This window comes from Berghia stephanieae, chromosome 9, assembly GCF_034508935.2.
Source record: "Berghia stephanieae isolate SIO BIC M18660-M18661 chromosome 9, UCSD_Bste_1.3, whole genome shotgun sequence".
NCBI classification, from domain to species: Eukaryota; Metazoa; Mollusca; class Gastropoda; order Nudibranchia; family Aeolidiidae; genus Berghia; species Berghia stephanieae.
The window spans coordinates 34,767,078-34,780,048 of NC_088368.1; the positions used below are offsets into that span (position 1 = coordinate 34,767,078).

At 34.8% G+C, this 12,971-nt stretch overlaps 1 protein-coding gene across 1 annotated transcript in view; it reads right to left on the reverse strand.

Moving 5' to 3' along the window:
- LOC144979205 (uncharacterized) overlaps nucleotides 1–11,675 on the reverse strand; it is a 20,902-nt gene extending 9,227 nt beyond the window's left edge. Inside the window, exons 1-4 of the mRNA XM_078925814.1 lie at nucleotides 11,579–11,675; nucleotides 9,700–9,776; nucleotides 7,390–7,566; nucleotides 2,046–2,146 (exon numbers count right to left, since the gene is read on the reverse strand). Of these exons, the coding sequence (XP_078781940.1) occupies nucleotides 2,046–2,146; nucleotides 7,390–7,566; nucleotides 9,700–9,776; nucleotides 11,579–11,675 (452 nt within the window). The remainder of the gene's footprint in view (nucleotides 1–2,045; nucleotides 2,147–7,389; nucleotides 7,567–9,699; nucleotides 9,777–11,578) is intronic.
- Nucleotides 11,676–12,971: the final 1,296 nt, after the last annotated feature.

The window sequence follows — 12,971 nt, forward strand, 5'->3', positions numbered from 1 at the left end:
AGGAAAACTTGATCTGACTGAACACCATCCACCACGACAGTCTGCCATCGATCCTGTAAATATGATGTAAACCATTTAAGGGCAATTCCTTTTACGCCGAACGTATTTATTGTGGAAATTAACATAGTTCGAGAATAATGTTTTGAGCCGTCAACGATCAAAATAAGTTCGCCTAATAAATTATGTAGGTGCGTGCAAATGAATAGGACGGGCAGATAGCGAATCCCAACGTCAATTGACATATCATTGGCTAAGCAAGGCCCTAGCAAACAAACGTAGACACCGTTTCTATTTCTACATAGCTACTCTCACAAGTGAACGGACGTAGAAACACTGATTAAACGCTTTCAGATCAGGTAACTCATATTTGAAAGTAAAATCACTGACGACGACTTTAGTTAAATAAATAGATAAATCGCAATTTTTGCGTAGCAATATATGCTATAACTAGCAGGCATTTGTCTATTTTAATCATTTTGCTACTGTTTTGTGGATATCAACATAGACCGATAATCTTCTGACCCATCAACTTTGATCGGCCTGATAGATAATATTACTTGATAGAATCTACGTAGCTACTCACACGAGTGAAAGGACGCAGACACACTGTTTATGTGCTTTCAGATCACGTACATACACTCTACCGTCTACTTTATCTAATCCTATAAGATATTTTATGTATGAATACAGAAAATATTGTAGTTTTAGAATTCAAATTTAAATTATTTTTTGTAAATAATATAAAGAATGCTAATCAAATCGACAACAAAGATAATTTTAGATAAAGATTTATGATTTGTTAATATGAATATAAATTCTGAATATTAAATCACCAAACTTTTTTATAATTCAAGGCTTACAAACCATTACATTTTTAAATATTGATAATAAAAATAATGAAGGTAACTCATATTTGAAAGTGACATCACTGACGACTGCTTTAGTTAAATGAATAGATAAATCGCAGTGCGTGCAGAGAAATATATGCTACTAATAGCAGGTAGTCGTCTATCTTTATTACTTTGATACTGTTTTGTGGAAATTAACATTTTATTACTTGATGGAATTAAGAGATATTTAAAATGCTGTCATTCTCTTTTGTTGCAGATGTGCTGGAATTGTGTAGAATCAATTACTCGAATGATAGCCAAAAAGGAATAATGATTACGCCCATCAGGTATTCTGAATAACCATTTGAATGAACAGGAATTGATATTAACCCTTTATTTAAGAAAGGTTTGCAAGTTACTCTTATATCATTCTGTGAAAAATAGTTTTATAATTTTTAATTTGCTAGTAATTCTGTGGTCGACAATAAAAACTTTAACGTTGGATATACCAGAGAAATGTTGATCCCAGGCCCTATTTTTAAAAAAAAGAATAGAGTATTGTTATCATCATCATCATCATCATCATCATCATCATCATCATCATCATCATCATCATCATCATCATCATCATCATCATCATCATCATCATCATCATCATCATCATCATCATCATCATCATCATCATCATCATCATCATCATCATCATCATCATCATCATCACAATCCTCGTCGTCGTCATCATCATCATCATCATCATCCTCATCCTCATCCTCGTCATTATTATTATTATTGTTATTATTATTATTATTATTATTATTATTATTACTATTATTATTATTATTATTATTATTATTATTATTATTATTATTATTATTATTATTATTATTATTATTGTCATTATCATTATTATTATTATTATTATTATTATTATTATTATTATTATTATTATTATTATTATTATTATTATTATTATTATTTGGTCAATCAATCAATTATTACTGAAGTTTAATTCGTCAATAGAGCTAACCATATGATTACGCCGTCAAATCAAAAAGACTGGCAGCACGTGTTACAACACGTGCTCCTACCTCCGACAGCTCACTTCTCATAGCAAATTATAGAGGGAAAAAATAACCATAAATATGTGGTTGTTAGGCGAAGACAGAGATGCGAAAGGTTCGTAAGTCAAGTAAATCAACAATGTTATAAACTTACCAAGTGGGCTTGAGTCTAGTTTGTTCCAATTTTACGAAAGCACCTTCAATGTGACCAAGATCCATCGCCATGCTAGCGAGAAACCAAGACTGAGATGCCCTCTGGTGATTGAATAATAACAATTAAACGGTTAAGAACTGAAAGATCTTTCAAGAAAAACAGCAGGGGGCTGATTCATGGAGCGGGACTATGGTAGTCTCAGACTATAGCAAAGTCTGAGACTTTGTAGTCTAAGACTTTGGGAAGTCAGAGACTACGGAAAGTAAGTTATTCATGGAGTCAGACTTCGTCCCTGACTTTCAAGTCTCTGACTACGCTTGCGAAGTCTCAGACTACAGAGGTCAATCTATTTTTAACTGGGGATTCCTCGGAAACGTATCACAAAACGTCATAGAAATGTGTTACTTTTCTAGCTGCGCATGCGTCATACGGAGTGGCACAGAAATCATAATATTTATTTCTTCTTCGTGTTTGTTTTGATCGTTTTTTTTTTGTTTGTTTTGCTGTTGTTTTTTCCCCACAAATAAAAATAGTGTGAGACAAGTTTAGGGGTGTAAAAATTGTTTGAGAATGTGTGTGTGTGTGTAATGTTTTTTGTAAATATAAATAACGATGGCACTTAAATGATTCTTATCCACGTTGTAGTATTGTTCTAAGTAGAGAGCGGTGGGCGCTGCCTGAAGCATGGGGTCCCGAAAATACTAACGAAAGAGTGATGATGGAGAGGAATCGGTGGAAACAATACAGACAATGGGCGTTTCGGGCACAAACCCTTCGTCGGCACAACAATAAACTAATAAACGTTGAAAACAAATAAGATGAAATGCAGTATAAATTGCACCGTCTGTACTCAACGATGGTTGGAGTGTGAACGAATCGTTAGCGCGTGTGATAGAAATGATAAGGCCAGTGAGAGACGTGACATTTCTAGAAAATAATGGACGATAAAAGACATAAAAGAAATGTAATAGTAGTCGTAGTAGTAGTAGTAGTAGTAGTAGTAGTAGTAGTAGTAGTAGTAGTAGTAGTAGTAGTAGTAGTAGTAGTAGTAGTAGTAACGGTAGTAGTTGTAATAGTAGTTTAGTAGTAGTAGTAATAGTAGTAGTAGTAGTAGTAGTAGTAGTAGTAGTAGTAGTAGTAGTAGTAGTAGTAGTAGTAGTAGTACTAGAAATAGTAGTAGTAGTAGTAGTAGTAGTAGTAGTAGTTGTTGTTGTTGTTGTTGTAGAAGTTGTAGTAGTAGTAGCAGCAGTAGTAGTGGTGGTAGTAGTTGTAGTCGTAGTAGGAGTAATGATAATAGTGAAAGTAGCAGCAGTAGCAGCAGCAGCAGAAGTAGTAGTTGTAGTAGTAGTAGTAGTAGTAGTAGTAGTAGTAGTAGTAGTAGTAGTAGTAGTAGTAGTAGTAGGAGGAGGAGGAGGAGGAGGAAGTTACTATGAAACTGTGTGTTGGGGGAGGGGGGGGGGGGGAGGAGGAGTCCCTGCAGAGTGTTTTGAATGGGCAAGATGAGGGGGGTATGTGTGATTGTCGAATCTTCGAAAAAAGTAAAGAAAATAAAATAAACAAAACCAAAAAATAAATAAATAAATAAATAAAAATAAATATAAAATCAAAAACTGTCGGGTATTTTTGTTCTAATCGCTGTACAATTACTTCCCCCAGTGTAGAGGACATATGATCTTGAAATTTAGTCCCAGACTACGATATTTACGCCTGCTAAATCGCGGGTGTAAATTTCACCCGTTTAGTCCCTCGTTTAGTCTAAGACTTCGCGTAGTCCGGCTTCATGAATATCTTACAACGCCTTTTAGTCTGAGACAACTGATTTAGTCTAGGACTATCGTCGTAGTCCCGCTCAATGAATCAGACCCCAGTTGTCTGTAAATACATATACTAGGAGCGTAATTAAACACCCGAATTCGGCTGTATATTGTAATAATAATAATACTAATAATAATAATAATAATAATAATAATAATAATAATAATAATAATAATAATAATAATAATAATAATAATAATAATAATAATAATAATAAATGTACATGTATATAGCGCTTATGCCAAAGCTTCGAACAACATCACACACTGCAGGGCTTTAATTCATGGAGCGGGACTACGACGATAGTCTGAGACTATATTGGTAGTCTCTGACTAAAAGGCGTAGTAAGCTATTCATGAAGCCGGACTACGCGGTCTAAGACTAAACGAGGGACTAAACGGGTGAAATTTACACCCGCGATTTAGCAGGTGTAAATATCTTAGTCTGGGACTAATAATATGTGCTATACGCTGGTGGGAGTAATTGTACTGCGATTAGAACAAGGCTACCCGACAGTTTTTGATTTTATTTTTATTTATTTATTTTATTTTATTTTTTTCTGGTTTTGTTTTATTTTATTTTATTTTCTCGAAGATTCAACAATCGCACATACACTCCTTGTCCATTCCAAACACTTTCCAGGTACACATATTGTTTCATAGTAACTTACTACTACTACTACTACTACTACTACTACTACTACTACTACTACTACTACTACTACTACTACTACTACTACTACTACTACTACTACTACTACTACTACTACTACTACTTTCACAATTATCACTACCACTACTACTACTACTACTACTACTACTACTACTACTACTACTACTACTACTACTACTACTACTACTTTCACTATTATCACTACCACTACTACTACTACTACTACTACTACTACTGCTACAACTACTACTACTACTACTACTACTATACTACTACTACTACTACTTACTACTACTACTACTACTACTACTACTACTACTACTACTACTACTACTACTACTACTACTACTACTATACTACTACACTTCTACATACTACTACTACCACTCCCACTAATACCACTACTACTACTGCTACTATCTACTACTACTACTACTACTACTACTACTACTACTACTACTACTACTACTACTACTACTACTACTACTACTACTACCACTACCACTACACTACTACTACTACTACTACTACTACTACTACTACTACTACTACTACTACTACTACTACTACTAACTACTACGACTACTATTACATTTCTATTATGTCTTTTATCGTCCATTATTTTCTAGAAATTTCACGTCTCTCACTGGCCTCATCACACCACGCTAACGATTCGTTCACACTCCAACCATCGTTGAGTACAGACGATGCAATTTATACTGAATTTCTTCTTATTTGTTTTCAACGTTTATTTGTTTATTGTTGTGCCGACGAAGGGTTTGTACCCGAAACGCCCGTTGTCTGTATTGTTTCCACCGATTCCTATCCATCTTCACTCTTTCGTTAGTATTTTCGGGACCCCATGCTTCTTAGAACAATGCTACACCGTTGATAAGAATCATTTAAGTGTCATCGTTATTTATATTTACTAAAAACATTACACACACACACACACACATTCTCAAACAATTTTTACACCCCTAAACTTGTCTCACACCATTTTTGTTTGTAGGGCAAAAAAACCCAAAAAGAACAACAACCACAACAACAAAAACGATCAAAACAAACACGAAGAAGAAATAGAAATGATTTCTGTGCCACTTCGTATGACGCATGCGCAGCTGGAAAAGTAACACATTTCTATGACGTTTTGTGATACGTTTCCGAGGAATCCCCAGTTAAAAATAGATTGACCTCTGTAGTCTGAGACTTCGCAAGCGTAGTCAGAGACTTGATAGTCAGGGACGAAGTCTGACTCCATGAATAGCTTACTTTCCGTAGTCTCTGACTTCCCAAAGTCTTAGACTACAAAGTCTCAGACTTTGCTATAGTCTGAGACTACCATAGTCCCGCTCCATGAATCAGACCCCAGATTCGGACATAGAAAGAGAAAGCTCACACGCATCCAATTACACACACAGACACTCACACACACACACACATCCATACACACACTGTACACAAATATATTGCTCACACACACGTATATATATATATATATATATATATATATATATATATATATATATATATATATGTTTATTTATTTATATATATATATATATATATATATATATATATATATATATATATATATATATATATATATATATATATATATATACATCCTTTCTTTTTAAAAACCTACTATATTGTCACCAGAAAATTCGTCACCCGAAACTTGGGTGTACATTGTTACATGATAATTCGACACCAGATACGTGGTTGTATATTGTCACCAGATACTTCGACCTCACGAAAGTCATATATATTTTATCACCAGATAATTCATCACCTGAAACTTAGGTGCCTATTGTCATCATTCAACACCCTGAAAATTTGTATCTTTAATTCAATTTGTTGTGTTAGATGTTGTTTTCTATCACTTTTCGTCTTTTCAAAAACACAAACTTGCAATTTCTACCACTCTCGGTTTGTCTCTCACACTGACACAAACTATCAACAATACACGAACAACTCTCTCTCTCTCTCTCTCTCTCTCTCTCTCTCTCTCTCTCTCTCTCTCTCTCTCTCTTTCTTTCTTTCTTTCTTTCTTTCTCTCTCTCCATCACTCTCACACATAAACCTACACTCACCCCCCTTCTCTCTCTCCCTCCCCTCCCTCCCATTCTCTCTCTCTCTTTCTCTCTCTCTCTCTCACACACACATACTCTCTCCCCCTCTCTCTCTCTCTCTCATAAAACATTTCCAAATCCATCACATCTAAATACAATAATACAATTAATATATAGTCATCATTTCAAGCAATTGTCATCTCTCTACACACTGACCTACCCCAAACATTGCTATCACACCTACGTTCACATCATCTTATTTACAGGTCAGATAGCCTTATATAATTATGGGCTTTAAAAAAAGACTTTATTGTAATTTCCAATTTTTGCTTTGGATTGAGCATATTTCCATTACAAGAATGAGCTCAAAATATCAGTCAGACCTATAAAGTTCATGTCGTATCGCACATTAGAACTAAATGACAGGACAGCCAACGAAGACGAATTCCCCATACGTTGATCAGCAGCTATATATACTTTGTTATTCCGAAACAAAAAAAGGGATTTTTCGTGTCACTTATTATTTAGAAAAATCATACATATCATATATATGCATTCAAATTGTTCATTGTTTCCATGTTTCATTCCAAAGCATTTTGATTAGTCCCAACCTTCAGACAATAAGTCTTACAAAGAGAAGGATAATCTGCAATAGTTTTCATGTGCTTGTGCCAACTATCTGCCTGCAAGAACATTTAAGATTTTAAATAAGACCATGGCATGAATAAAGGGAATTTTTTTACAAATTTTTATTTATTATTAACTTACTAAATGAGACTTACCAGAAAAGAGCAACCATTATCGAGCAGCATTTCACCACTTGTCCTCAAATTTCCTATAAGAACAATCCAGACACGTCCTTCCGTCCCAGAATTTGGAATAGCTGATGTCTTCACACAAATCAAGAACCGATAACTGTCATCTGGGTTGAAGTGGTGACCAGCCAAGTGTGTTCGAAACTGAAGAATTTTGAGAGAAAAAAGTACACTTCCCTGACACAAAAGAAAATCAAAATATTATATCTACTCAATATAAATCTAGAGAATGAATATTTTCTTATTTTATGACTACCGTAAAATCATCAGAGTGAATATTTTTCATGAGCTCAACCCATAACATTGGGAAGAAATTGAGTGACCCACTGATTCAATCGGGTATTTGGTCATGTTGAACCAGATGTCGATAAGTGAATTTAAAGTTAAAATGATAATACATTAAATTAGACTTTTCTGCAAGTTAACTGACTAAATCAAAACTGGTCTATATAAAGCAAATAAACTTGATCTAGTTCTTATCACTTTTTACGATAAATTTAATTTTCACGTTGGTGAATCACAAATTAGATTTTTTCAAGGAATTTGTTTTGTTTTGTTTTTAAGTGTTTTATGGCAATTGCGACCCGTTTAGGTCATTTAAGGGCCTGTAAAAAGGAAGAGAATGGGATAGTAAAAAAAGTTATAGCTTTATTATTGAAAGTACAAAAGAAAACGTAAGACAAAGGACAAAGGGGAAGGGTTCAAATAGGGAACAGATGTAGATTCCAAGAGCACACTACCACTCTGTACTTAGTTTGAGATCACCTAAAAGTCTCATGCAGACACAAGCACATAACCCCACTAGGAGGAATATACTCAAATGTTTACAAACTAATATTTATTTATAACGAAAAATATTCAACAGCACAAAACAGAGAGATGATTTACAAGGGAAAAATATCATCTCCCAAAACTATAATTATACATTTGACTGTTTCCTTCCCAGTCAAGGACTCCGGTGAACGATGTTTTTATGTAAGAGCAAATTAAAGTTTTTTGGATGATGACTTGACCAGCTTGTCACAGACAAAACATTGCAAATCCATCTAACTTTGAGCAGATAGAAAACAACTCCACACAGTCATTTCGCATGTCACCTAATGAGGCAAAACTGCTTGATTGTGCATGTATCGTCCATTCACTGGTGCATCGTGCACCTTTCAAGAATATACAGCCACTGTTTTCATTCCGTGTATCGCCAATCAGTGCAAAAACTAGATGTGGTATGAGATCAATAAGTTCTTGATTATTTAAAGTCACCCACGCGACTGAAACGAGGACATGGTCAACACTCCAAAGTGACACCAAGAGTGTATTTGATGGAATTGGGCAGGTTTCCTCCGAAACAATGCAATTAAAGAAAACATATTCCAATTATTAACACAGCATGGGAAAAATTATAGTCTCAACTTGTCAAATGAAAGCCACTTCAACCGCAACCGATGTGTTTGCCATTGATAATTGAAACAAGAAGAAGCTGACAAACGATTATTTCTGCATGTCAAAGATTGAATTCAGCAAGGGATCTAAGAAAATTTTCATAACAACAGCTAGTTTTGATGTTGTGCTAGCCATCCACGTTGCTGAGAAGCTAAAATCTGAGGAGCTTGGGATATTATTTGGCTCAGGAAATCAATAATCTCATATTGCAGCCCAAGAAATAGCAGTCAGACTTCCAGTAGACAACGTTGACGCACTGTTGATCTCCCATGTTCTAACAGGATGAGATACTGAGATACACCTTACCACCTATAGAGGAAACATGCCTTGAACTGATTCGTTATGGATGCAAGAAAGGCTGCAAGACACGATGCAAGTGTACAAGTGCCCTCCTTCCCTGCACAGCTCTTTGCCACTGTAGAGGAAACTGCAGTCAAGAATAACGGCCACATTGTCAGTTTAATAAGCATGTAATGAACTAAAGTCTCCCTTATGTATCACTAGGCTTCCCCAATCTTTGAGGCCCACATCCGACTTCTAGAGGTCACTTCAAGTGTAGATTACATCACTTCTTGTGGCTCTAAAGCCTCTCTTATTTGTCACGCTAGGTTTGTAACAAGTTATGAGAAAGTCGAACGATTCCCATACCAACATGTCCACATCCACTTTCTAAGCGTCACTTCCGGTTTTGATTATATCACTTTTAGTACTTTTAAAGCCTTCCTTAAGTCTAGCTCAATGTTTTATTCAAGTTTGTGGGTAATCGGATCAGTTCCTAGTCTTTTATGATCACCTTCCTGTTTTAAGAGTTCGCTTCCAGTTTAGCGATGTCACTACCTGTTCCACTATCTTATTTCCCCACGTATCTCTTCGGGGTGATGCACCGTTGAGGGCAATCCGACAATTCTCTAACTCTGAAGACAGATCGAACAAAAAAAGAAGCGGGTTTTGATCTATGACGTTACTTCCTATTTTATGACGTCACTTCCGGTCAGCCCATGTCCCTTTCCAATGTTCCCCTCTAGGTCTGTGCCGATTTTGGTGCAAATCGGCCAAAGAATTTGTCCACTAGCCTCGAATACACACACAAAAACAGACAGTAGCTGCTTATTATACAGAACTGATGACCTACTTTTTGCGGTGGATATACCACAAATAATGATAATAAAGCTTGCTTCTATTTTTAAAAATGCATTCTGTACGGTCTCCTGAGTGTTGTATAAAAGGGATTTGCTTTAACTACGAAGTACATAGTTTCAGTGAAATTTGTTGCTTAACGTACTCACTAGTAGTTGTCTCTCCATTATTGAACATCTCCAACTCTTTTCATACTTAATAGTCCATTTTATAGTTACAGTGCTTTGGCAGTTTTAGCACATTTCAACACCAGTTAAACAGAAGCTGATAGTATAATAGAATATTGTAGAGCTGTACAAAAGTAAAAATAAGACAAGAGGTGCGAATTTAACATTGAATTGTATAATACTACAGCCCTAATGGTAAACCGCTTGGTCCTTTAAACCTGTAAACCTTTAACGGTCAATCGGTCGGTAGAACGTTAGGTGTGTATTTCTCTTTTTAAGAGCCAATTTTTGCCCGAATTATCCTCTGCTTTTTTCTTTTTGACGACAGGACAACATAAATATCTAAAAAATCATCATCATCCATGTTTACCTCCACTAACAAGCGAATGTTTTGCGTTTTACCTGAAAGGGAGTGTGGATGAAACGCTTTGTCATGGTATAAATGGTATTTATAAATGACAATTCTTTCTGTAGGTGGGTAGTGGACATAACAATAGCAGTCTGGTTTGAACATATTTAACTTACCCAGACATGGACACAAAATAGTTTTGACTGATATGTTGCAATAAGTACATTATGGACTGTTCACTTTGGACTTTGGAATTAAGTCTCCCCTAATTCTTCTGTATTTGAGACTATGTAGATCGAGGAATTTTAAACGTTCGTCATATGACATGTTCTCAAGCCCGGGAAGCAATTTTGTTGCTCGTCTTTGAATCTTTTCAAGACCTATTGACTGCCTTAGATATATTGGGCTCCAAACATTGTTCCCGTACTCAAGAACAGGTCTTATAATAGTTTTAAATAACGAAAGAAACATGCTATTATCCAAATAAGGAAAACTCCTGTATATGATTCCCAACATTCGATTAGCTTTAGTTGTGCAATCATTAATATGCACATCAAAGTTCAAATGTAGGTCAAAAACAACACCAAGATCCCTTTCAAAATTTGTATCAAGCAAAAAAAATTGAATTAGAGATATCCGAGTAATAGATGTGATTAGGATTTTTCTTTCCAACATGCAATACCTTGCACTTGTTGATATTAAATTTTAATTGCCACTTCCTTGACCATTCAAATAGAGAATTAATATCAACCTGAATGGGATCATGCTGATCAGATTCATTATAAATTTTGGTGTCACCTGCAATTTGATAGGTCATTAATATATATAATAAAAACTATTGAAACCAAGACACTTCCCTGTGGTACTCCCCTGGTTACACATTTAAAACTTGACATTTCGCCGTTAATAAACACCCTCTGCTTTCTATTGGATAAAAAACATTATATCCAATTATATATCGGCCCTGTTATACCATATGATTTTATTTTTCTGAATAGCCTCGAATGAGGAACAAAATCAAATGCTTTACTGAAATCAAAATATATAATATCAATACATTTACCATCATCAATCATGCTGGTGAAATCTTCCATGACATGTAATAACTGAGTTACACAAGAGCGTTTTTCTCTAAATCCGTGTTGACAATTGCTTAACATTTTGTGATTTTCTAAAAAAAAATCATGATTCTATCTTATAGAAAGGATTCCATAACTTTACATAAAATACAAGTTAAACTAATCGGTCTGTAATTTGCAGGTTCGTTTCTATTTCCCTTTTTGTAAATAGCAGTCACATTGGCTAATTTCCACTCTTCTGGAATTTCACCCTCTGATAGAGATTTGTTAAGTATAATAGAATGGGGATGGCTTATTTGTGTGCCAATCTCCTTGAGTAAACGAGGACGAAGACCATCCGGACCAATGCTCTTTGTTACATTAAGTGATAACAACTTTTCGATTATTTCATTTTCCGAAATACAAAAATCAGTAATATAATTCCCATCACTGTTAGTGTCAACGAATGGGATATTAGCGTGATCCTCATTTACAAAAACATCCGAGAAATATATATTTAACACTTCAGCCTTTTCCATATCAGACATAGTGGTAGTACCATCGTCTTTTAGCAAGGCGCCGACACCAGTTTTTATTTTAAGTTTAGAATTGACATATTTCCAGAAACATTTTGTATTAGCTTTACATTCTCGAGCCAATTTAGATTCATGTAATTTAATTGCATCTGATATAGTAGTTTTAGCTTTATTTCGTATTGTTACATAACTTTCGTAATGAGATAATGATCTATGTTTCACATATTTTTTGAATAGTTTCTGTTTCTTATTTATCATGTGTTTAACTGCTTTTGTCATCCAAACAGGTGTATTCAATTTACGCTTAACTTTAAGAGGAACATATTTCAATTCAGCAGACTTTATCTTATCTCTCAATACTGACCAAGCACCATCCACACAAATGTCTTCTAAAGTTTCCCAATCAACAAGCTCCATTTCATGTTTACATGCTTCATAATTAACATTATAATAATCAAAATAATATTTTTTTTTCTTACAACGAACATGTTTGGGTAAATTAATAAAGATAGAAAGTAGATCATGGTCACTTTTACCGATTGGTGGAAAGTGGTCAATATTATCAATCCAACTATCATTTCCAAGTTTACAAGAAATTAAATATGTAGGAGGTTAGAAGATAAAGCAAGAGTAACATCCCCACCCCATGGAAAGTCCTAAGACCTCACCCAGGAGGAGTACATAGGAATTCCCCCAAGAGGAGATCCCTCAACTAAATTATACAAAAACATTTAAACCAAATAAATCACTATTATAAAGTAACGTCGTTCTTCTACAAAATGGCTGAGGGAAGTTATAAAATCAACCTCATAATGCGCAAACATTGTTTCTGTGATCAACCAAAATTTAAAAAAAAAGGTTT